The sequence below is a fragment of the Ochotona princeps genome, chromosome 7, assembly GCF_030435755.1.
Source record: "Ochotona princeps isolate mOchPri1 chromosome 7, mOchPri1.hap1, whole genome shotgun sequence".
In the NCBI taxonomy this organism is placed as follows: Eukaryota; Metazoa; Chordata; class Mammalia; order Lagomorpha; family Ochotonidae; genus Ochotona; species Ochotona princeps.
In genome coordinates, this window is record NC_080838.1 from 80,786,844 (window position 1) to 80,812,487 (window position 25,644).

The 25,644-nt window shown below is 52.3% G+C and overlaps 1 protein-coding gene across 5 annotated transcripts in view; it reads left to right on the plus strand.

Moving 5' to 3' along the window:
- AASDH (aminoadipate-semialdehyde dehydrogenase) overlaps positions 1–19,966 on the plus strand; it is a 32,977-nt gene extending 13,011 nt beyond the window's left edge. The window contains exons 4-14 of one of the 5 annotated variants that reach the window (XM_058667267.1): positions 3,662–3,854; positions 4,961–5,202; positions 5,882–5,988; positions 7,268–7,440; positions 8,360–8,549; positions 10,307–10,422; positions 11,247–12,045; positions 14,759–14,922; positions 15,808–15,930; positions 17,129–17,260; positions 19,248–19,966. In XM_058667267.1, the coding sequence (XP_058523250.1) occupies positions 3,662–3,854; positions 4,961–5,202; positions 5,882–5,988; positions 7,268–7,440; positions 8,360–8,549; positions 10,307–10,422; positions 11,247–12,045; positions 14,759–14,922; positions 15,808–15,930; positions 17,129–17,260; positions 19,248–19,613 (2,605 nt within the window). In that variant the 3' untranslated portion in view covers positions 19,614–19,966. Of the gene's footprint in view, positions 1–3,661; positions 3,855–4,960; positions 5,203–5,881; positions 5,989–7,267; positions 7,441–8,359; positions 8,550–10,306; positions 10,423–11,246; positions 12,046–14,758; positions 14,979–15,807; positions 16,283–17,128; positions 17,261–19,195 lie in introns of those variants that run through there. The other 4 variants (XM_004590907.3, XR_009245862.1, XM_058667269.1 and 1 more) reach the window with 4 other exon arrangements.
- Positions 19,967–25,644: the final 5,678 nt, after the last annotated feature.

A 25,644-nucleotide genomic window follows, 5' to 3' on the forward strand; every position in this document is an offset into this window, starting at 1 on the left:
GCCAGCAGGAGAGTGGGGGTAAAGGTCATGGCAACACTTCTCCTCCCGCCCTTTTCAGGGTGTTATCATTGTATGGAAACCAGGCACTGGCTCTCGGGCCTGGCTTCCTTAGCCCTTGCAGGTGACCTGTGTGAGTAGCTGTTCAACTCGATGTACCGTAAGGAGGTGATTGCTGGAATGTTTTGCTCAGCCACCACCATTTTGCCCTGCCTCCTGAATTTAAAAAAATGCTGATTATCTTAAGAATTTGGCATATATGAGTTGGCTTCCGAAAGATCTTGGAAAATGGAATGGAAAAAGGCTGGACTTTTACACAGCTCTGTGGGTCAGCGCACCGTGAGAGCACGTGTCGTGTGGTGTGAGCGGGTCTAGAAGGACGGAATGGCTGGCTGCTGCGCTGCTGTAATGGACACATGGTCTGCAGTGACGCCTAAGTGCCCTTCACTGAGGACAGGGTGCAGTTGCGGATAAGTAAAGGAAGATAATGAAAATATTATTTTTGGAACTGGCTATTATGGAAAAGAGTTCTAGAAGAAGTGTAGGTTTTCTGTCTTTTAAGATTAAATAAATTTGTTTTAAAAGGCAGAATAACAAAAAGAGGAAGACAGAGCTTTTGTTCATTGATTTCACTCCCTGTGTGGCCCCAGGAGCTGGAGCTGGGCTGCTTTGAAGCTAGGAGCTTCCTTTGAGTCTCCTGCCTGAGAGCAGGGGCCCAAACACTGGGCCCAGCTCTGCTGCCTTCCAGGAGCGTTAGCAGGGAGCCGGGGTGCAGCAGCTGGGCCCAGCTCTGCTGCCTTCCCGGAACGTTGGCAGGGAGCCGGGCTGCAGCAGCTGGTGCCTGTGCTGCACGTGGCCGTGGGCCTGCATTGGCACAGCGCCAACCCCCCTGACTGTTTCAAGAGTGTGGTCTGCAGGTTGAGAGTTGAGTATTGGTAGAGAGCATGGGACTGAATATTGAAGTAATAGGGATAAGAGGGACAGAGGGGCTGCTGAGTGAAATACGGGTGGGACAACTCTCTTTAGATGCCCTTATATAGACAAGAGCTACACTAAAACACTTCAGTTCTTCAGCGTTAGAGGGGCTGTGTGAGATGAAGCCTAAGTCCTTGTCTGCGAGTGGGGAGAGGTTGGGTGGGGCTGTGGAGAACTGGCAGGGCCGGGAGGCAGCAGTCAGGGGCACAGTCAGGAGGAGGTCCTGGGCGGGGATAGCAGAGATAGTGGATGAAGGAGGAGCAGCCTGGGCGGGGATAGCAGAGATGGTGGATGAAGGAGGAGCAGCCCTGGGCGGGGATAGCAGGATGGTGGATGAAGGAGGAGCAGCCCTGGGCCCAGGGATAGCAGAGATGGTGGATGAAGGAGGAGCAGCCATGGGCCCAGGGATAGCAGAGATGGTGGATGAAGGAGGAGCAGCCCTGGGCGAGGATAGCAGGATGGTGGATGAAGGAGGAGCAGCCTGGGCCCAGGGATAGCAGAGATGGTGGATGAAGGAGGAGCAGCCATGGGCCCAGGGATAGCAGAGATGGTGGATGAAGGAGGAGCAGCCTGGGCGGGGATAGCAGAGATGGTGGATGAAGGAGGAGCAGCCCTGGGCAGGGATAGCAGAGATGGTGGATGAAGGAGGAGCAGCCCTGGGCGGGGATAGCAGGATGGTGGATGAAGGAGGAGCAGCCCTGGGCGGGGATAGCCGAGATGGTGGATGAAGGAGGAGCAGCCCTGGGCGGGGATAGCCGAGATGGTGGATGAAGGAGGAGCAGCCTGGGCGGGGATAGCAGGATGGTGGATGAAGGAGGAGCAGCCTGGGCGAGGATAGCAGAGATGGTGGATGAAGGAGGAGCAGCCTGGGCAGGGATAGCAGAGATGGTGGATGAAGGAGGAGCAGCCTGGGCGGGGATAACAGGATGGTGGATGAAGGAGGAGCAGTCCTGGGCGGGGATAGCAGGATGGTGGATGAAGGAGGAGCAGCCTGGGCCCAGGGATAGCAGAGATGGTGGATGAAGGAGGAGCAGCCTGGGCGAGGATAGCAGAGATGGTGGATGAAGGAGGAGCAGCCTGGGCGGGGATAACAGGATGGTGGATGAAGGAGGAGCAGCCCTGGGCGGGGATAGCAGGATGGTGGATGAAGGAGGAGCAGCCCTGGGCGGGGATAGCAGAGATGGTGGATGAAGGAGGAGCAGCCTGGGTGGGGATAGCAGAGATGGTGGATGAAGGAGGAGCAGCCTGGGCGGGGGTAGCAGAGATGGTGGATGAAGGAGGAGCAGCCTGGGTGGGGATAGCAGGATGGTGGATGAAGGAGCAGCAGCCCTGGGCCCAGGGATGGTTGGGGCAGGCTCCCCGCCCTCACCTATGGATTTCTCAGCTCCTGGCTGACACTGACCTTACGCTGATTGGCTTAGAAATCGGTTTGACATGCTTTTCAGGTTCTTAAGTGAGGTTGTAAGTAATTCAGTTTTAGAGAGTTGAAACCATCTTGATTTCAAAATGGGTTAAATTTTATGGTTTATTTTATTTTATTTATTTATTTTTACATGTAGTTCACTAAACTAGGGATTGTTGAATTTCAGGCATGCTGGGACAATATTTGTGTTCACCCCTCCCACCAATGTTACCAGAAGGCCCTGTCGTGAGACAGTGTGGGGATTACTGCGTGGCTATGTGTGAGCCCCTCTGTAGAGGGTGGCAGTACTGGGAAGGACGTGGACTGACTTACTGAGATTTTAAAATCTGGTCTAGGAAAATCTTTGTTCAATCTTTATGGACCCGGAGCGGTGGCCTAGCAGCTAAAGTCCTCGCCTCGCACGCGCTGGGATCCCTTATGGGTGCAGGTTCTAATCCCAGCGGCCCTGCTTCCCAACTAGCTCTCTACTTGTGGCTTGGGAAAGCAATCAAGGATGGCCCAAAGCCTTGGGACCCTGTGCCCAGGTGGGAGACCTGGAAGACGCTCCTGGCTCCTGGCTTCAGATAAGATCTTCCTCTCTGTCTCTCCTGCTCTCTGTATATCTGACTTTCCAGTAAATAAATAAATGTATATTTATTTATTTGAAAGGCATAGTTACAGAAAGAGAGGACAAGACACTGAGAGAGGTTGCCATCCTGCCGTTGGTACCCCCAGATGGCTCCAGCCCCCAGGAGGTACGAGGACGAAGCAGGGAGCTTGCCCTTCGTGCTGGTTGCGCAGGTGCGCAGCAATGCCCTGTGTGCCTGAGCCAGCCTCTGCTGCCTCCCAGGGTGTGCATTCGCAGGAAGTGGGGTCAGGAGCAGAGACGGGATGCATGCCATCCCAAGCACCTGCCTGACATCACTTCCTGTTCATTCAACATGCACAAACCGCATTGCAAAAGTTATGCAAAATATGGCACAAAAAATTCCTTCAGGGCATAAGCATACAGTACACACAAAATGATTTTCAGATTTTTAAAACTTTGGCCAACATTTATTCAGAAACGTGCTCTGTAAAGCCTTTTTTAGGATCTTTGTTTACCAGCTGTTTAGACATTTCTTATAACTCTGTTCTGTTTTGCTGTAGCTTCCTCTTTGTTGAATTTTGAAATCTGTTCCATTTTTGTTTTTGATTTTATTTTTGCTTTTTAACAGATTCAATGCAGCTCCTAAGTAAAATTCTAAGAATATAATAACTTTCCTCTCTATGTCCCTCCACCTTTAGGTTACTTTTTGATGTCAACAAAGAAGATACGCTGTTCCTGGCCTCACCCCTGACTTTTGACCCTTCTGTGGTGGAAATGTTTGTTGCTCTGTCAAGCGGTGCCTCCCTGCTTATTGTACCAGCGTCTGTGAAAATGGTGCCGTCCAAATTAGCTGCTGCTCTCTTTTCCCGTCATAGAGTGACTGTATTACAGGTACAGCTTAGGAAGGAATGAAATGCTTTGTCTTGCCTTATTCAGTATTCCAAGTGTTCTACAGAGTATGTTGTAGCCTTACAAAAAGAAAAGAGAAAAGGATTGGGGCTGGTGCTGTGGCGCGACGGGTAATGCCTCCTCCTGCAGTGCCGGCATCCCAAGTGCCAGTTCTTGCCCCAGCCGCTGTGCTTCCGGTCCAGCTCCCTGGTGACGGCCTGAGGTCAGCAGGAGATGACCCACATGTTAGGACTCCCGTGTCCTGTGTGGGAGACCTGGAGGAGGCTCCTGGCTTCAGCCTGGCCCAGCCCTGGCCGTGGTGGCCATTTGGGGAGTGAGCCAGTGGATGGAAGAGCCCCTTCTCTGTCTCTCCTTCTGTTACTCTACTTTTCAAATAAAGAAGTATTCAGAGGAAGAAGTGTTTCCATTCATTTGAAAGGCTGACAGAAAGCCTCCATCTGCTGCCTTACTAGATCCAAGGATTTCTTCTGGGCCTCGCACATGGGTTCCGGGGCCAAAGCCCCCGGGCCATCTTCTTTCCCAGGCGCATTAGCGGGGAGCTGGGCCAGAGCAAGGGCCGAGGCTCACGCTGCGACACTGGCTCCAGTGAATAAATCTTTTTCTTTCTTTTTTTTTTTTACATTTTTACATTTATTTTTATTGGAAAGGCAAATTTACAAAGAGAAGGAGACACAGAGGAAGATCCTCTATCTGCTGGCTTATTCCCCAAGTGGCTGCAGTGGCCAGAGTTGAGCCAATCTGATGCCAGGAGCCAAGAGCTTCCTCCGGGTCTCCCACGCACTTGCATGTTCGCAAGGCTTTGGGCCGTCCTCGCCTGCTTTCCCAGGCCACAAGCAGGGAGCTGGATGGGGAGCGGGCTGCCGGGACACAACCCAATGCCCATTTGAGATCCTGAAGGCAAAGAGTAAGCCACTAGGCTTTTGCACCAGTCCCCCAATAAATAAATCTTAGGAACAAGTAAAGCTGCAGCTGTCCAGATGTGACTTGGCATTTGGTTGAGCACAGCCTTAGCTTCTGTGTGGGCTTGAAGTAATTCTTAAAGTATTTACCTTTTGGTAAAGAACTTAATATTTTCCATGTGTCCACAGGCAACGCCCACACTGCTCAGGAGGTTTGGGCGTCAGTTGCTGACGTCAGAGGTTTTATCCGCCAGCACATCTCTCCGTGTGTTAGCCCTGGGTGGGGAGCCGTGTCCCTCGCTGGCTGCCCTCCGAAGCTGGCGGGGAGAAGGCAATAGGACACACATCTACAACATCTACGGAATCACGGAGGTCTCCAGCTGGGCGACCTTCCACAGGGTTCCAGAGGAGGCTCTCAGCTCTGCTGCCAGGTACGGGCTCCTGTTGTACCCAATGCAGTGGAGGAAGACTGTCTCCTTAAAACATTACCCTGGAGAGTGGGCTGCTAGGTCCTGGGTTGCAGTGTTAAAAATGTGACTTAAACTGACATTTTAGGTTGGGAATCCAGAACCTGTTTTGTTTGTTTGTTTTCTACCCTTATCCACAGTACTTGAGCTTCGGTTAACTTTTAAAAAAATTATTTATTTATAAGTCAAAGTTACAGAATGGAAGAGTTGGGGAGATCTTTGGTCTGCTGGTTCCCTCTCCAGACAGCAGCAAGGGCCAGGGCTGGGCCAGGCCCAAGCCAGGAGTTTCATCCGGGTCACGCATGTGAGTTGTAGGGGCCCAGTACTTGACTGCTTTCCCAGTGCTGGATCAGGAGTGGAGCAGCTAGGACAGGAACTGGTGCCCATGTGTGGCGCTGGCATCGCGGGCTGCAGCGTTACTGTCTGCCACAGTGCCCTGCCTGGTCCTATGACCCAGCTGGGACTTTGTGTGCCAAAGCAGTCATGGTCGCCTGCGAGCTGCCCGTCTCACCTGTCCTTCCCCGGGGAGTCTAGGAAAGCTAGTGTCAGCCCTTTCCCTGTGGGTGAGGCGTGGGATGTAAGCGCACCGGGAGGCAGTCCGTCCCCATGGAGGGGTCTGAACTGACGTTGGACTGTTTCTCAGACAGGAACTGCCTGTGCCACTAGGGTCGCCGCTGCTCGGAACAGTCGTGGAAGTCAGAGATCCCAGCGGCTCCGCAGTTCACGAAGGAACAGGCCAAGTATTTTTAGGTTGTTCTACATTGCTGACTGGGGGGAAGATTTTTTTAAAAAAGATTTATTCATTTTTGTTGTAAAGGGAGATATCAGAGAGGTGAAGAGACAGAGAGGAAGATGTTCTATGTGCTGATTCACTCCCCAGGTGGCTGCAACGGCTGGAGCTGAGCCAATCTGAAGCCAGTAGCCAGCTGGATGGGAAGGAGGGCCGCCGGGATTAGAACCTGTGCCCATATGGGATCCTGGCACGTTCAAGGCTAGGACTGTAGCTGCTAGGCTACTGTATTGGGCCCAAATATTTTTTTTAAGCAAAGAAAATGATATTTTAGCTTAGTTTTATTTACCTTTTTCCTGCATGCTTTTCAGCGACAACTTTCCTATTAAAAAAAAAAAAAAGACTCCTTATTTATTTGAAAGAGAAAGGAAATCTGATTGTCTGGTCTAGTGGTCAGCTATTAGCAATAGCCAGGACTGGGGTAGGCTGAAGCTGGGAGCTGGGAACTTGGTCCAGGTGAGTGGGGGACATCCGACCACTTGAGCCATCAGCCATCCCCTCTTGGGCTCCAGGGTACATACTAGCAGGAAGCTGCAATGGGAGTGGAGCCAGGAATCCAGGCCTTCCAAGAGACTTGGGCACTCCAGGGGCATCTTAATCACTGCCACCCACTCACCCCAGGACCGCTCATTTGCTTTTTTAAAGATTTATTTATTTTTATTGCAAAGTCAGATATACAGAGAGGAGGAGAGACAGAGAGGAAGATCTTCCGTCCAATGATTCACTCCCCAAGTGAGCGCAACGGCCAGTGCTGCTCCGATCCAGAGCCAGGAACCAGGAACCTCTTCCGGGTCTCCCATGCGGGTGCAGGGTCCCAAGGCTTTGGGCCGTCCTCGACTGCTTTCCCAGGGCACAAGCAGGGAGCTGGATGGGAAGTGGAGCTGCCGGGATTGGAACCGGCGCCCATATATAATCCCAGGGTGTTCAGGGCGAGGACTTTAGCCACTAGGCTACTGTGCTGGGCCCAGGACTGCTCATTTTTAGTCTTATTCTCCTAGTCAAGAGGTTGTTGTAATTGCTTTAGCTGAGAGTGTCTAATACTATAAAAGTCATTTAAAAACCACAAGTTAATTTTGGTTCTTGTGTCTGATTTTATGAGCTAACCTTTAAAAGTGACCCGCCTTTCAGTAAGACTGTTCAGAAAGTAGGGTTTAGTAGTAGCTGTTGGAGATGCTTTTGCTCGGGCGTTCTGCCACATTTCTCACGGGTTTTTGGCGTCGGTGTTTATGTCTCGGGAAGGCGGCCGACACAGAGTGTGTTTTCTCGATGATGAGACTACAGTCCCACTCGGCACCATGAGGGCCACGGGAGACTTCGTGACTGTGAAAGACGGAGAGATATTTTTCTTGGGACGAAAGGATGGTCAGATCAAACGTCACGGCAAGCGTCTTAACATTGAACTTGTGCAACAGGTAGAACTGCTTAAATACTAATTATCTATTAATGTATATATTAGAGACTGAGGCCTCTGTGTTCTGTTCACAGTGCTCTGGCAGCTCAGTTCCCTAGGACGTTTTTTTTTTTTAATTATTTATTATTTAACTTCATTAATTACATTGTATTATGTGACACAGTTACATAGATACTTGGGTTCTCCCACCCCTGCCCAAACCCTCCCACCATGGTGGATTCCTCCACCTTGTTGCATAACCACAGCTCAAGTTCAGTTGAGATTCCCCCATTGCAAGCGTATACCAAACATGGAGTCCATTTTGTTAGTGATGAATTACAGTAAAATGCATAGGTAGTTCAGTGCATGCATAGGTAGTTCCTTATTCCTAGTATAAATTACAGTAAAATGCATAGGTAGTTCCTTATTCCTAGTATAAGGGGATGGGTTTCTTTTCCTTTCCTTTTCCTTTTTTAATTATTTGAGAAGTAGAGAGGTGCTCTTCTGTTTATCTGTTAACTCCCAGATGCCCACAGAGGCTGGAGTTGGGCCAGGTGGCCCTTGTGGGTGGCCGAGGAGCTGTTACTTGAGTCATCCCAGCTGCCTGCCCAGGTCTGCAGTGTCAGGAAGCTGGACGCAGGAGCTGCAGCTGGGAATCGGACGCAGCTACTCGTGTGGAATGTGGCCAAGCAGCCACCTTGTATTCTACATCAGTGACAGAGTGGACGTGGGCATCTGTGAAGATAAATTGAGTTTGGAAATATTAAGAGCTCTGTGTGCTGGTCACAGTAACAAGTAGTTTTTAGTGTTTTTTTTTTTTTTTTTTTAATTCTGGTATATTCCAAAATGTGATTCAGCTGTGATTTCAGCAGCGACAATGTGAGCGTTAAGGGAGTTGGTGTTTAAGCGTTCTCATCAGCGCCTTGTACCATCTTTCTCAGGCTGCTGAAGGACTCGAGCAAGTGGAGTCCTGCGCAGTGATGTGTAATCAGGAGAAGCTGGTTCTCTTCGTGGTGTCCCAGGGGGCGTCAGTAAAGGAACACGTCTTGGAGGAGCTGCAGCAGCGCCTCCCAAGCCACGCAGTCCCTGACCAGCTCGTGCCGGTTGACTCGCTGCCGCTCACATCTCATGGTAAGGCAGCTCCGTTCCTAGCTGGTGTCGCGGTCGTGCGCCTCATCAACGTGGGAGGTGATGCTGGCATTCATCGTGGCCGAGCCTGTGGGAGTTGCTCTGTATGATGAACTCACTTTATCTTCTGTACAGCCTGTGGGTGGGAGGTGACTGCTCTGCGTCACCTTGCTGGGTGGTGATATAAGGGCTCTCCAGAGGAGCCGAACACTGGATGGTATGGGAGATTTCTGTGAGGTGGCTTGTGCAGTTGCACATGAGCGTATGTGTGCAGTGGGGCCCAGGGAAGCCGTGGGGGTCAGCCTGAGGCCAGAGGCCGGAGAACCCAGGTCCTGCTGATGGCACCCCGGAGGGCAAGGGTGGAGGAGCTCCCAAGCCAAGTAGGAAATGAAGTGCAAGTCTTGAAAGGCTTATTTATTAAAGTTAGAAGGGAGAGAAATAGAGACAGGGAAAGAGAGATCTGTCCACTGATTCACTGCCCCATGGCCAGATCTGGGCCATTCCAAAGCTTGGAGCCAGGAGCCCCAAGTACTGGGGCCAACCTCTGCTGCTTTCCCAGGAGCATTAGCAGGGAGCTGGATCAGAAGTGGAGCAGAGGGATGTGATCTGGAGCCCACATGGGATGCCAGTGTTGTAGGCGGTGGCATTACCCACCACTCCACAGTGCTAGCCCCAAAGAGGTGGATTTCTCTGTGTCCGTTGTTCTCTTGAGCCCCTCGGAAGATTCTGCGGTGGCTGCCTGTGCAGGGCCTAATGCACGTGCTGCTTGCCTCCTGAGCCACCATCCCACATAGCCCCAGTACCCTGTGTCGAGTAGGGACGCCCACACTGCCTCCCAGGAGGCACATGCAGTGAGGCCTTGTGGTGGGAGAGTAGAAGTTCTGTCGAGAACTACCTTCAAGATGGACTCGTGTGCTTAGTCACCACTGGTGGCCTTCCCAATTTCAGCTTCACTTAATAGACACTTCAAAATGTAGAATGGAGTCATTCTTTCATCAACAAGTAACATCCATTTTTTTAGATTAATTCATTTTTAAGACTTGTTTTTATTGGAAAGGCAGATTTACAGAGAGGAAGATCTGTCCACTGGTTCATTCCCCAAGTGCCTGCAATAGTCGGAGCTGAGCCAACCCAAACCCAAGAGCCAGGAGCCTCCTCTGGGTCCCCATGCAGGTGCAGGGTCCCAAGGCTTTGGGCCGTCCTCGATTGCTTTCCCAGGCCACAGGCAGGGAGCTGGATGGGAAGTGGAGCTGCCGGGACATGAACTGGCGCCCATTTGAGATCCCAGCACATATGAGAAAAGGATTAAGCGGCTGAGCCATTGTGCTGGGTCCTGATGAATTCGTTTGAAAGGCAGAGTGACGGGGCAGGGAGAGGGATCTTCTCCCACCTGTTGGTTCACTCCCCACATAGGCACAGTGGTCGTGCTGGATCCAAACTGAAGCCAAGAGCCAGCCACTCGCTCTCGTCTTGCATGTTGGTAACAGAGTTCCAAACCCTGGGGCCATCCTCTGCTGCCGCTGTGTCCCAGGAGCATCAGCAGGGAGCCAGGCTCAGCCTGTGCAGGGTGCTGTGTCCACGTGGAGCCCTGCCCCGCGCCGCCGTCCTCTGCCTGCGGTGTTCTCGGTTAGCGTCACAGTGGCTGTCTTCAAGTGGCTGCTCATGACAGACTCCCTACAGGCTTCATGAAGTGCGGAAGCTTGGAGGTGAACTTTCAAATGTTCTTGAAAACCGTTTGCTATTTTCTCTTTCATATTAAGGCAAAGTGGATGTGTCTGAGTTAAACAAGATATACTTAAGCTACATAAGTTTGAAACCTGAGAATAAACTAAGTGGAGAAGAAGAACTTTGGGGAAAATTACAGTATTTGTGGAAGGTATACCTTTTAAGATACTAATTTATTCTTCTCAAGAGTTCATTGTAGAGGATGAGAGCATCCTAGTAAGCCTGCTAGCATTCGCTAAGGCTGTCCTTACTGCCTAGATATGAGGACAGCTCTGTTTACTTAGTTGGTATTAAAACAAATGCAGTTTTTTAAGATTCATTCCCTCATTTTTTTTTTAGGAGTAGGTATTTATTTTTTTCATAATACATTTTTATTATATTTTTGACAGTCTTTACATAGTTAATTAGGGTAAAAAGGTTCAAGGGCTATAGGAAAGTGGGTAAGACTATTATTTCCATATTGTTTCCTTCATGTATCTGAGGTAAAGGGGGATATTGAAGGAGAAGCCCCACCCAGTTTCCCACCCACCCCAGGTCCCGGATGTGGGGCATGCTCCGAGATTCTTGCTCAGGTGGACAAATGCAGAGTTTTCTACTGATGTTAAAGTAAGCTCCCCTGAGTGTTTGGGGGCAGGGGTAGTCTGTCACCAGAGGCACAAGAAGACAAGTCCTTTCTGGTTGTGACTTTTGTTTAAGGACTAGCGGGCTGTAGTGAAACCTGTCAGGCCAAGAGAAGGTCATGCTAAATAGAACAGACTGTGCCATAACACCACGTGGATCTGCAGGGGACAGCCGGGCCTCTAACCAGGCATTCTGACAGGGATGCGGGCATCCAAGGTGGCGGCTTCACCTGGGCTGTCCCAGTTCTGGGTGCTGTGTCTCCCTGTGTTCCTGGTGTAGGTGTGTCGCTCTGAGAAGTGTCGTGTATTCTCATCTAGGCACTGATGTCACCGTTCTCCCTTCTCTGCTCTGCAGTCTGTCCTGGGGGTCTCGGGAGATCTTGCCCCGGTCCCTGAGGAGTCACACTTCCTGAGCAGCGGCGGCGACTCCTTGAAGTCCATCCGGCTCCTTGGGGAGCTTGAGCTGCTCGTCGGGGCCCCAGTGCCGGGGCTCCTGGAGCTCATCCTGGGCAGTTCCCTGTTGGACATCTACCACCACATCCTCCACGCGGCATTTCCAGCTGGGCGTGTGGCAGCCTGCAGTAGGAGCTCCGCCCCGAAGAGGAAGCGCGGTGACTCAGGGCAGGAGGAAGCTTCCAGTGAGTCCTCACGGGAGGACGGTGCCTCGCCTTCAGCCAGCAAGCCCAGGGGCGTTGTCTGCGTTGCCCTGAGCAGGGGGAGTCAGGTTCTGGGGCTGAACACAGCGGAGTCATGGGCCGCGCTGGGACCTTGCCCTTCTGCCTGGCACGGGGTTGTTTCTCAGATGGATGCTCAGCAGTCGAGGACCTTAGAGCCCCCAGCTCCCGCTGACGAGTCCAGAGATGCACCATGTGTTACCGAAGTTTCTCGAACCAAGGGGAAGCCTGTGCCAGTGGCTGTGAAAGCGGAGTTGCCTGTGAGGTGGAGGTCAGACACAGGCAAATGTGTGGACGCGTCGCCCCTGGTTGTGGCCACAGCCGCGGGACTGTCACCTGCCACCGTGTACATCGGCTCCCACTCCTGTAGAATGCAGGCCATCGACCTGCACTCTGGGAAGGTGAGATGGGAGCAGGTCCTGGGAGACCGAATCGAATCCTCAGCGTGCGTGTCCAAGTGTGGGAACTTCGTGATAGTGGGTGAGCTTCTGAATTTGAAATCTCTAGAATTACACTACACTACACTACACTACACTAGAGGTCAGATTAACATGTGCTTACACTGGTAGGACCAAACTGTGTGGAACAACCTACCTCTGGCGGGTTTGGTCTCTGTCAAGGAGCATCTGTGCTATGAGCTTGGGCCTCCAGGCCCCAGCCCTGGACGTGACCCTGGCTCTGGAACTGCCATAGCTCCAGGGCCTTCAGCAAGTGGCCGAGCTTTCCTCATCGGTAATGTGGGAGTATCACTGAGACAGGTTGCTGCCTTACACAGGATCCCAGACGCCAGGGCCCTCGAGGAACATCGTGTCTGGGTCCCTGTGGGCCAGAGTCAGGAGTGGCTTTGCTGGCCAAGGTCCCACTGTGGCTGCAGCCATCTGAAGGCCAGTGTGGGCTGGGAAGCCTAGCTCTGGGTGGCCCTGTGCCTGCCCGTGGCTGGCAGTGGTGGAAGCCTTGGCACTGGGTGGCGTCCTGGAGGCAGCTTCCACTTCTTGCACAGGGGCCTCTGGTGGGTGAGCTGAGAGAGGTGGGGGGCATAGTACCTTCTGTGATCCAGAGTCCAAGGCTGGGTACAGATTGAGTATCCCTTCCCCAAACCTCATGGATAGCAAAGGGTTGTGATTTCAGGGTTTGCTTGTCATATTTCAAAATATTGTCACATGTATCATGAGATCTTGGAGATGGGACCCAAGTCTGTATGAAATTCATTTCTTCCCATATGCACCGTACACGTAGCCTGAAGGTCATTTCTTGCAGGATTCTGAGTGCGCCATGTTCTGGCTGGGACCTGGCACATGAAGTCAGGTGTGGAGTTGTCATTAGTGCTGTTTTTTTGGCCCTCAGCTTTCAGCGTTCGGAGCATTTCAGAGGTCAAATTAAGGAACTCAACTTGTACTGTCATTTTTGCTTTATTCTGTTTGGTACTGATGTACCAGTAAGTTCAGCCCAACTCAAAGGAATGAGAAGTGGATTCTCCACTTTGGAAAGGAAGAGTATTAGAGTTTAAAAACTGCAGTACAGCTTTTTTGAAAGGGCTCAACAAAACTGCTGCTTGTGTATCCTTTGGTATACTGGCAGGCCTAGAGGCAGTGGTGGGTGAGTCGACTGCCCGTATCCACTCGGTCTCGTTAAGGGACAGAGGGGTCCCGGCTGAGGTCTCATCCTGGTCCCACTCTTGTGTTCTTCCCCTAGCCACTTTATGTGCTGGTGGGGTCTGTCCAACAAAGCCCCTTGCATTGTAAGCTAGTAATGTATTTCTCTACTTAGATCCCAGCATGTAAATCCTTTATTGGATATGGACTCTGCATGTTTGCAACCGCTCTGTTGGTTGGTTTTCCATTCTCTTAGCATAGCATGTTCTGAACAGAAGTTCTTAATTTCAATCAAGTTCAAATTTTGTTTTGATGGATTATGCTTTTTATGAAGTATCTAAGAAATCTAGGCCTGACCTAAGGTCTCAAAGACTTGTTCTGTATTTTCTTTTGCAATTAGATTAAGCTGAAAGGCATTTCTCTTGTACCCAGCTGCGTCCTGGGATGCATTACGCCATAGGGCACAGTTCTGCTGTCGCCAAGCTGGTCACTGCTGTCTTACTGCCAAGCAGGTACTGCCAGAAAAAACATAGAATAGGAAGAATCTCAGAGGTTGGGCCTCAAGTGGGCTGCAGCGGCTCTGGCCACAGATAACAGAGCTGTTTTCAGAGTGGAGTCCAGTGGAATTGCACTCAGCTGCTGCCCTCAAATTCTACTTCCTCTGTTATGCACTTGGGAACTCTACAATTTGACTACTCACAGAGCCCTTGTCACGGGTTCACTCCCCAAACCCCCAAAAGCCAAAGCTTGGAGCTGAGAGCTGGGAGCTTGGTTCATGTAAGGTGAAGGTGGGATGGGGACCCAGCACCTTGAGCTGTTCCCTGCTCTCTCGGGGTCTGCGTTGCTCAAACATCAGAGTCGGTGGCAGAATCAGGACTCAAGCCCAGGCGTTCCCTAGTATGGGATGCAGGGTTCCATCTAGAGTTTTAACTGCCAGGCCAAATGTCCCCGGCTAAGTTGTGGCTCTTGCCCTATTTTATCTATAACAGCAGTTTGGGAGAAATGTTTTAGTGAAGTGCACAGGCTCTGGGCTTTCAGATTCAGTATCTGATTCCGTGCATAGGTGTGCTTAGTAAATCCCATCTAGAACGCGTGGTTACTTACAGTGGCACTTGAGTTGCCATAGGCATTGAAAGGAGTTAATTGATGGTGAGCTGACTTCTGCTAGCACCTGACACACAGTGGAGGTTACAGTGACACTGCTGACTGGCAGGGTCAGCATTTCTCACGTACTTTCCACGCGTTGGACGTGTACTGTCACTGGAACGCTTATGGGCACATCCTGCTGGAGAGTGACTGAGGCCCAGCCACACCCGCAGTCTACCCGTGCATCTGTCAGGAGGTGGGCGCTGGGCTGGTCTGAGCCCGACCGCCCCGGAAGGCCCCATTGTGTGCTTGGCGGTGGTACTTCTAGCTCTGTGAGACCACTGCTGGGTATCTTGCTCAGGTGACTACGTCCAGCTTCTGCTTTCCATCAATGAAGTCTGAGCAGGCACTGGCCGTGGGGAGAGCACCTGAGTGGCTGTGATTTAGGCTTGTGGATTGTTTTCCAGCAGTCTCACTAAGTGTCATCTTGTATGTGTGGCTTTCCCCTATCCCAGGCTGTTATGATGGATTAGTTTATGTTCTGAAAAGCAACAGCGGAGAACAGTACTGGGTGTTTACGACGGGGGATGCTGTGAAGAGCTCCGCAGCCCTGGACCCGTGCACGGGGCTCATCTACGTTGGCTCCCATGACTGGCATGCGTACGCTCTGGACATTGACGTAAGCATCGCCGCGTCACCCTCTCACCCTGCCCCGGAGGACAGGGACCCTGGCAGGTGGAAAGAACAGGGGGCTTAGAAAGTCTTAAAGTCTTCAGGTGGTTTAAATTTCTTTTCCAAATTTACCACAGGAAGTTTGCTACTCAGATCTAGAAAGTACAGATTTTAGAACTATCCCAACAGTATTAAAAAGAATCACCACAGGGGAAAATATTTAATGAGAAATGTTAAGGTTTTATTTACACAAAAATTTTCAGTAATGTGAAAAAGGGTAAAGCCTCATTCCTGTGTGTAAGTAGAAATAAAGAACAAATGCAAATTAAAAAGAAAAGTGTAAAAGACTGAGAAAAACAAGGGAAATGAAAACATAGGTTCCCAGAGAAGAGATAAGTAATAATTGGAAGTAAATGATACAGCAGAGGAGGGAAGCAGGCCTCTGTGAGGCCGAGAGGAGGCAGTGCTGGACGAGAGCGCGAGGGGGAGTGGCGGGTGGCTGCAGCCGGGCAGGCCTCCAAGGGCAGGTTGGACCCAGCAGACTTGTCTAGAAACCTAGCCCCGTAAAGGCTCATGCACCAGCATGTCCACCCCTGCAGCAGTGTGGGGCAGAACTGGGTCCATGTAATCTTCCACGATGGAGAAGACAGTTTATGTTCATAATAGGAATATTATTATAGGAATAATACTTTGGTGAGCTCCGCCCTCTGTAAGCATGCATGCTCACCCTCCCCGTGTGCACAGGGCTGGCTCCAGTCTGACCCTGGTCATCTTCTGACCTGACTGCACAGCAGCCGCGCCCGTCACCCCGCAGTGAACATGTGCCGGGAGGGTGGGACACAGGGGTGTGTCAACCGCCAACGAAAACCTCATTTGCTGTTCTTGTTTGCAGAAGAAGAAGTGTGTGTGGAAGTTGCAATGTGGAGGCGCTGTCTTCTCCTCTCCCTGCCTGAGCCTGATGCCACATCACGTGTATTTTGCGACACTGGGAGGACATTTATTGGCTGTAAATCCTGTACGCATAGATGATACCTGCTGATTTTATTGCCTCCCTTTGGCTTTGAATTTTAAAAGTTTAGTTACCAGTTGTAGTCCATATATCCCTGAACAGATTTTTTTTTCTTCTTGATTTCCTTACTTATTTGAAAGAGTTCCAGAGAGAAAGCAGAGATGGGTCTTCATCTGCTGGCTCACTCTCCAGCCAGCCACACTGGCCAGGCTGTGCCAGCCCAAAGCCAGGAGCCTCCTTTAGGTCTCCAGTGCAGGTGCCAGGGGCCCACCTACCCAGACCATGAGCAGGGAGCAGCCAGGACATGAACTGGCACCCATATGGGATGCCACAATAAAAGCCCAGAATTTGTTACAAATGATTGACAAGAGGTCTAGAAAGGGTGAGAAAATTATTGTTCTTGGCTGAGTGATTTATGGTTTTTTTTTTTTAAAGATTTATTCATTTTATTACAGCCAGATATACACAGAGGAGGAGAGACAGAGAGGAAGATCTTCCGTCCAATGATTCACTCCCCAAGTGAGCCGCAACAGGCCAATGCACGCCAATCCGATGCCGGGAACCAGGAACCTCTTCCGGGTCTCCCACACGGGTGCAGTGTCCCAATGCATTGGGCTGTCCTCGACTGCTTTCCCAGGCCACAAGCAGGGAGCTGGATGGGAAGTAGAGCTGCCGGGATTAGAACCGGCGCCCATATGGGATCCCGGGGCTTTCAAGGTGAGGACTTTAGCCACTAGGCCATGCCGCCGGGCCCTATGGTTTTTTTTTTAGTCAGAAATTTATTTACCAAAAATGTCACTGTCCATTATAAGGATAGATCTTGTATTTTGTTTGTTTTGTGGAAGCAGTGTTACCGCGAATGGGAGGGACAGAGGGGGCTAGGGCTGGAAGCCAGGGACTTCCGGTTCCACACAAGGACGTGGAGGCCAAAGCGCTTCCCAGGGAGCTGGTTGAGAGTGGAGCGGCTGGGATGCTGTTCCTGCACAAGCAGCCTACCTCCTAGGCCACAGCGCCTGCCCCCGTCCACTTTCTGTGCTGTTGGCTTGGTGGCCATGTGTCTGGGGTGCCCTCGCACGTCCCACCATCACAGCTCAGGCTGTGACGCTGTCGCCCTGCTCCGGGAGACTAACAGATATGCTGGGTGAAGAGGAACCGAGGCAGAGACTGGGGCTCAGTGCTGTGGGTGGCTTGTCGTCCGCCACAGGCTGCTGGGGACGTGGTCTGGAGACGCTGCTGTGGGAAGCCCCTCTTCTCATCCCCCCGCTGCTGCCTCGGGTACGTCTGCATCGGCTGCGTGGACGGGCGGCTGCTGGGCTTCACTCACACAGGCGAGCAGGTAAGGCTGCCCTGGGATGAGCGTGCAGGGACAAGGGGCACCCGCTGCTCTGCCAGCGCACCGGGGCCATAGCCCAGGTGATGTCTGCAGCGTCACTCAAGTTGCCACGGGGATGGGTGTGTGGAGGGCCGCTATTCAAGCCCTGCCGTACTGCCGCCACCTTCCCCAAGTCTGGAAGTTTTACCACGTGTCAGCCAGTTTTATTAGAACACGATTTAGGGCGTAAAGGTTTCCAGAAATCCCTGCTGGCCAATAGGAGAAACCGATGTCTGTGCAGCCACGGCTTTGTGTAGTGCAGGTCCCAAGCTCTGCTCCCCTGGCCAGGAGGCTCCCTCTGACACATGGTCACGGCTTTCACTGGAAGTCACATGTCCCAGGATACGCACCAGTGACTGTCATCTGTGGCAGAGTCTGCCATATGCCTGGCTGTGTGCCCACTGACTACTACAGGGGTTCTGGAAGCTTCTCTGTGAATGCCCATCCTTCACTGCCCTGCGGCCGCTTTTGTTCTGACAGTTACTTTGTGGTGAATCATTTGAAAGATGCAGACTCACACAGATACATGGAGATCCATTTTCCACTGCTGGTTCACTCCCCAGCTGCCTGCGGCAGCCAGCGCACTCAGGCCACAGCCAAGACCTTCATCCACGTCTTCACAGGTGCCAGGGGCCCAAGTCACGGAGCAGGAGGTGGCTCCTGCCGCTGTACCACAGCATTTAGCCTTTGGCAATCCTTTTCCCAAAAATTTTTTTTTTAAGATTTATTTATTTTTATTGGAAAGTCAGATATACAGAGAGGAGGAGAGACAGAGAGGAAGATCTTCCATCTGATGGTTCACTCCCCAAGCAGCCTCAATGGCTGGAGCTGAGCCAATCCCAAACCAGGAGCCAGGAGCTCTTCAGGTCTCGCAGGTGGGTGCAGGGCCCCAAGGCTTTGGGCCGTCCTCGACTGCTTTCCCAGGCCACAAGCAGGGAGCTGGATGGGAAGTGGGGCCGCCCACAGGGATAGGAGCCGGCGCCCATATGGGATCCCAGTGCATGCAAGGCAAGGACTTTAACCACTATGCCATCACGGTGGGCCCACCAAAAAGTTCTTATTTTAGTTTTATTTGACAGAGAAAGAGAGACACATCTTGCATCTGCTCACTCCAAATTTCTGTGACAAGCTAGAGTGCGGCCACCTGACCTGCCAAGTCCTCGAGCCATCACCCGCCCCTCCCTGGGTCCACTAGCAGGACGCTGGAGTCCAGAGCAGAGGGGTGAGGCCCAACCTCGGGCCCTCGGAGAGGGGCAGCGTGAGCCGGCCCGGAGATGAAGTGTGGTGAGGTTCAGGGAGTGTTCCTGCTTACAAAGCAGATGCAATGTATTCCCACCGTCAGCGAGCTGAGACGTGGGGAGAGGTCAGTGCTGTTATCCCCGTGTTTTGGGGTGAACTGTAGGAAAACAAGGTAATTTTGGCCAGCCCAGGTAGAGTGTTCTGACTCTGTATTTAAGCAGGGCCTCACCAGAGGTGTGTCTGCAGCAAGTCTGTCTCGGCTTTGAACTAGGCAGGCAGCGTCTGTCATCAGGCAGACAGACTGGCGTAAGGCTCTAACTCATTGTACTTTCTAACCCTTGGGCTCCGGCGCTTCCATCTCCCTATTTGGAGACTACAATAATACAGTTTGTAATTAGATTCCAACTCCACAGTTTTATCTTTGAACTCAGTGTCTCTGAATGTACTAACAACAGCTCTCAAATGGGTTTGAACTTAGTGCACATAGTGGTGAGTTATGTAACAGTGCCCACCCTGTTTGACCTGGGACCCACACAGAAGTGCCGTTCACACAGCCCACAGCTGATGTTTGTGTTCAAAACTGTCATGGAGTTTTAATCTTGAGGAGCACAGCTGGCATGAGGCAAGCTGAATTCTGTGTGCTTCTGTGTGCCTGCGCAGGCGTGGCAGTTCGCCGCCGGGGGACCGGTCTTCTCCTCCCCTTGTCCCTCAGCATCAGAGCAGGACGTGTTTTTCGGCTCCCATGACTGCTTCATCTACTGCTGCAGCGTGCAGGGCAGCCTCCGATGGAAATTCAAAACCACCTCGCCCGTGTACGCCACGCCATTTGCTTTCCGTGTCCGCGGGGAGACGCTGCTGGCGACAGCATCCACCGATGGCAAGCTGTGGGTCCTGGAGTCCGAGAGTGGGCAGTTGCAACATGTGTACAAACTTCCCGGAGAAGTCTTCTCCTCGCCTGTGGTCTGGGACTCGTCGCTCGTTATTGGGTGCAGAAACAATTTCCTGTACTGTCTGGATCTCACAGGGGAGGGCCAAGGATGATGGGCACGGCCCGGCAGCCTGCTCTGGGTGCGTATGAAGCTGCTCTGCCATCCCAGGGTGTCGGGAGGGCTCATTAAAGAGTATTTTGGTTAAGACACTTGTCTGCTACCCTTGACTAGAACAGTGATGTTTTACTTTGCACAGGAGCAGCAGGGCTTTCAGAAAGAGCTTGAGTCCTAGCGATACAGTATTGCTCTCCTAGCAGTGATGGGGAGTCTTAGGTGTTAGCCTGGCTGGGCCAGCAGGGACACTCACCAAGTGCGAAGACATGATGTCCAGGGCCTCTGTGAGGATGTTGCTGAGGGATTTGCGTGAGCATTTGAGCCAGCCAACTGAAGGCAGAAATCCTGCCTTACTGCTGTGGGTGCGAGTCCTTGGACCGATGAGACCCACAACCCAGGAAGGCGGGGAGCGCTGACTGGCCTGCACTTGCTGGTCCCACACCTGTTCCACCCGAGAGCAGCACCCACATGTCTCATCTGCGCATGGCCTGCAGTGTGCAGGGCTCTCTGGGAATTGCTCCTGTGTTAGGTCTCCTGCCTGTGGTCTCCACATACTCACACACAGGTCCAAAACTCCAAAACTGGAAATGCTCCAAAAATTCCAGTTCGGGGCTGGCGTTGAGGCACATCAGGGTATGCCATAGCCCATATGTGACACCGGGATCTGATATGGCCATGAGTTTTAAGTCCCAGCTGCTCCACTTCTGATCCAGCTCACCAGAACTGTACCTAGGAAAGCAGGGGAAGATGGCCCAGATCGCCAGTGCGGGAGGCCTCGATGCGGGTCCAAAGTCCTGGCTTTATAGCCCAGCTCAGGGCTGGCTGTTGCAATCATGTGGGGAGTGAAACATGGATGGAAGATCTGCCTCTCCACCCCTCTTTGACTGCCTCTGAAATCAGCCCATCTCTTAGTTTGTTAAAACAGTGCCTGGGCTCGGGTCTAAACCCTGCTGCTGTGATTCCAGTGTCTTGCCAGGGTACATCCTGGGAAGTGGCAGGTGCATGGGTCAAGGGCATGGGTCCCTGCCACCATGTGGGGACCCAGACCGTGTTCGTAGCCTCTGGCTTTATCCTGTCGCGGCCCTGGCATGGGCAGGCATTTGGGCAGGGGTGAACCAACAGATGAGATCCTTGTCTCTTTTTATATTTTTTTTAAAGATTTATTTTTACTTGAAAGGCAGCATTAGAGAGAGAGATTGAGAGCTTCCGTCTGTTGGTTCACTCCCCCAAAATGGCTGCAGCAGCTGGAGCTGGATTGGACCAAAGCCAGAAGCCTGGAGTGTCTTGCAGGCCTCCCACATGGGCACTGCGGCCCAGGCACTTGGTCTGTCCTCCACTGCTTTCGCGGGCATGTTATCAGGGAGCTGGATGGAGACAGAGTAGTTAGGACTCAAACTAGTGCCCAAACGGGAATGCTGGTACCACAGAGTGGAGACTTCACCTACTATGCCGCCGTGCCAGCCCCATCGCTGTTGCTTTCAGATAAATAAATAAAAACAAAGTTACTTAGAAGAAACAAGTTTATGCAAATATTCCACAATCCATAAAAAAGCCTTCGAAATCTGTAATACTGTGACCCACATGTTTTGGATTTGGGAAAGTCGATCTGAATAGTCCTCTGGTCATACTTTGAAAAACTCCTCACATCGGTGTGTGTGTGTGCGTGCGTGTACTGCACGTGTGTGTGCATGCGGATGCATGTGTACGTGTGTTTTAGACACTCTCCTGGGGAAAGAGAATAAACAGACCTACTCACCGTAAGCCCAGGGCAGAGGTTTTGAAAGGTGAGGACTGCTCATTGGGTCAGGCTCCCTGGGGTGTGTTTCCAGGTGAGCAAAGGTGCAGCTACAGAACAAGGTGCACGCCCAGTGTAAGGTGCAGGTTGCATCTGCGTGGAGAGCGCGGTGCTGGCTGACCCTGTTAGCCCTGGGTGCTGCTCCCCTGCGCTGGCCTCAGTCCCGGTTGGCTCACTTCTCTCATCTTGGTTCAAAGTGCTCCCTGTTCAGTCTTCCAGGTCAAAATGCAACGCCCCCTGCTGCCCTCATGGCACATAGACCACAGAGCACCCCACAATGCCCCCTGCTGCTCTCATGGCACATAGACCACAGAGTGCCCCACAACGCCCCCTGCTGCCCTCATGGCACATAGACCACAGAGCACCCCACAATGCCCCCTGCTGCTCTCATGGCACATAGACCACAGAGTGCCCCACAACGCCCCCTGCTGCTCTCATGGCACATAGACCACAGAGTGCCCCACAACGCCCCCTGCTGCCCTCATGGCACATAGACCACAGAGCACCCCACAATGCCCCCTGCTGCTCTCATGGCACATAGACCACAGAGTGCCCCACAACGCCCCCTGCTGCCCTCATGGCACATAGACCACAGAGCGCCCCACAATGCCCCCTGCTGCTCTCATGGCACATAGACCACAGAGTGCCCCACAACGCCCCCTGCTGCTCTCATGGCACATAGACCACAGAGTGCCCCACAACGCCCCCTGCTGCTCTCATGGCACATAGACCACAGAGTGCCCCACAACGCCCCCTGCTGCTCTCATGGCACATAGACCACAGAGCGCCCCACAATGCCCCCTGCTGCCCTCATGGCACATAGACCACAGAGCGCCCCACAATGCCCCCTGCTGCTCTCATGGCACATAGACCACAGAGTGCCCCACAACGCCCCCTGCTGCTCTCATGGCACATAGACCACAGAGCGCCCCACAATGCCCCCTGCTGCCCTCATGGCACATAGACCACAGAGCGCCCCACAACGCCCCCTGCTGCCCTCATGGCACATAGACCACAGAGTGCCCCCTGCAACGCCCCCTGCTGCCCTCATGGCACATAGACCACAGAGTGCCCCCTGCAACGCCCCCTGCTGCTCTCACGGCTGTGTTTGCTCCTCGTTCCACAACCACTAAGGCACGCAAGAAAGTCCATAGCAGGTGTTTCCTGTGGGCTGGAGGGCGGTGGGGCTGCTCCCACCGAGACCCGGGTGCTGGACAGTTCCCTTGAGAAACTGCATTTGGAGACCGGTCCTCCCCAACCTTGCAGACCAGTGCTCCCCAGACCTTCCTGTCCATGTGGGCCCTGGAGCTCCTGTCATGCTCCTAAGTGGCCTGGGACAGGACCAGCGCCCTGCAGAGCTGCCCTGCAGCTGGAGGTAAAGACCAAATCAGGCATGTGGACCTGGTCCTTGAAAATGGGTTTTGGGGGCCTGGCACGTTAGCCTAGTGGCTAAAGTCCTCACCTTGCATGCGCTGGGATCCCATATGGGTGTTGCTTCATGTCCTGGCTGCTCTCCTTCCCTTCCCGCTTCCTGCTTGTGGCCTGGGAAAGCAGGCGAGAACGGCCCAAAGCCTGTGGACCCTGCACCTGCATGTGATACGCTGAAGAAGCTCCTGGCTTCGGATCATCTCAGCTCCAACCGCTGTGACTGCTTTGGGAATTAATCAGCAGATGGAAGATCATTCTCTGTAAATCTGCCTTTCCAATAAAAATAAATAAATCTTTAAAAAAAAAAATCTTCCATCCGCTGATTCACTCCCTAAGTGGCCACAACAGCCGAAAATGAGCTAATCCAAAGCCATGAGCCAGAAGCTTCTTCGGTGTCTTCCACGCAGGGTCCCAAGGCTTTGGGCCGTCCTCTACTGTTTTCCTAGGCCATGGCAGAGAGCTGGAAGGGAAGTGGAGCAGCCAGGATATGAACTAACACCCATGTGGGATTCCTGCGCATGCAAGGCGAGGATTTTAGCCACTTACCGCACCAGGCCCCAAAATAAATAAATCTCCTTTTAAAAAGTTTAATTTTCGTCCATCATGGAGTCTTTTTCACTAACTGCTTAAAGATCTTTCATAAACACAGTGTTTGTCTTGATCACTGCATTTCTAACTCTATGTATTTAACAGGCAGAGAAAGACACAGTGAGCTCCGACCCACTGTTTTCACTCCTCAGTAGACTGCAGTGTCTGGGACTGGGCCAGGCAGACGCAGGAACCCAAACTCAGGCCTGGTGGTCCTGTGGATGGCAGAGCCCAGTCCCCTGAGCCAGCCTGCTGCCTCCCACGGAGCTGTGGCGGGTACTGCTGGAAGGCCTGTGGGTGGGCACTGGACTAGGGCTGCAGGGGCCACCCCGGACCTGGGCTGAGGATTGAAAGGTTGTGTTTGTTTTTCTCCAGAATATCTAATGAGAAACTTGTCCTAGACCACAGAGCGCCCGCTGCAACGCCCCCTGCTGCCCTCATGGCACATAGACCACAGAGAGCCCCCTGCAGCGCCCCCTGCTGCTCTCATGGCATATAGACCACAGAGCGCCTCACAACGCCCCCTGCTGCTCTCACAGCACATAGACCACAGAGTGCCCCACAATGCCCCCAGTTGCCCTCATGGCACATAGACCACAGAGTGCCCCACAATGCCCTCTGCTGCTCTCACAGCATATAGACCACAGAGTGCCCCACAATGCCCCATGCTGCTCTCATGGCACATAGACCACAGAGTGCCCCACAACGCCCCCTGCTGCCCTCATGGCACATAGACCACAGAGTGCCCCACAACGCCCCCTGCTGCTCTCACGGCACATAGACCACAGAGTGCCCCACAACGCCCCCTGCTGCCCTCACGGCATATAGACCACAGAGCGCCCCACAACGCCCCCTGCTGCCCTCATGGCACACAGACCACAGAGCTCCCCACAACGCCCCCTGCTGCTCTCATGGCACATAGACCACAGAGCTCCCCACAACGCCCTCTGCTGCCCTCATGGCACACACCGAGCCCACTGGAGGCCCTCAGCAAGGCTACCACACACTGCAGAAGGCAGTTCCACCGGTGCCAGGGAGCTGTGGGAGATTTTTTATTGAAAGATCTTTTCCCTTAAGTACTGGACATTTACATTAAAACTTTGTACAACCAGAATCTCAGAATAATACTAAAATCCCACTAGAGTATTTTCATTAACTTCCTACTTAATTTTATTGTAGGTAAAAATATTGCAAGACACTTGCAGCTAATGTTTCTGCTTTAAAATAAGCAAACTAGACATCACAAAAGACACTGAATACTTACTATACATTTGTAGAGTGGCAAAAAGGATAATTTAGAAGTAAAGCTTATCTAAGAAACAATTGCACTTGAAAAATTAAAAAAGTAAACAAAAACTCTAGTTTTTATCTAAGTGAACAGAGAGCTTGATCAGCTAACCTTGCCAGGACAGTGTATGTTTAAAATTAAAAAACAAACAGTGTGTTTAACATAGCAGTTATTCATTAAAAACAAAAATGAACTAGGATGTTTTTAGACTTTCCCATCATTTGTTGCTCAGAAAAGACTGCAACATGAAGAAAGAAAAATAACACTTTGTTGGTATTTAGTGCAAATCTGGAGTGAATTTTAAATGAAATGGTAAACAGGACCCTTCAGAAGTGCCGGAAGTCCCGCGGCTGCCCTTCCCCCTCCCACTCTTCTAAAAACCGATGCAGAATGACAATCTGAGGCTCGAGGGCACTTCAGAACCTCCCTGGAAATGGAACTGAGACGTGCTGGTGCAAATCAGTTTGAAATCCAGGCACAGTTTGCTCATGATACACGTTTTCCACGAAGCTCTCCGAGATGTATTAAGTGCATGGGTGTCAAAAGTACCACATCTGAGCATGTTTCAGTTCCATTCCCCCCCCCCCCGACTGTTGGGTCCCAGCCGGCAAGGAGCAGTGCACCCGCGCCTGGGCCCCACGGGCTAGGCCAGCAGAGCACATACTCCACATGTGGGTCCTGTGAGGTCAAGGTCAGCATGGCGTCTTGCGTGGTTCCAGCCCACACGGAGCAGACATAGCCCATGTGTGTGGGTCCCATGAGGTTGGGGTCAGCATGGAGTGGGTAAGCCCTGCCCGTGGGTCCCATGGGGTCCCTGCCAGCACAGAGTGGACGCCTGTGTGCTAATGCGTGCCTGGTCCCTGCTATCCCAGGACCCCATGCAAAGCCCCTGGGCTCTGCGTAGCAAGTGACGACATCCCTGGGGCTGATGGGGGCCGTCCCCAAGAGAAATGCACACCGGAGGGAG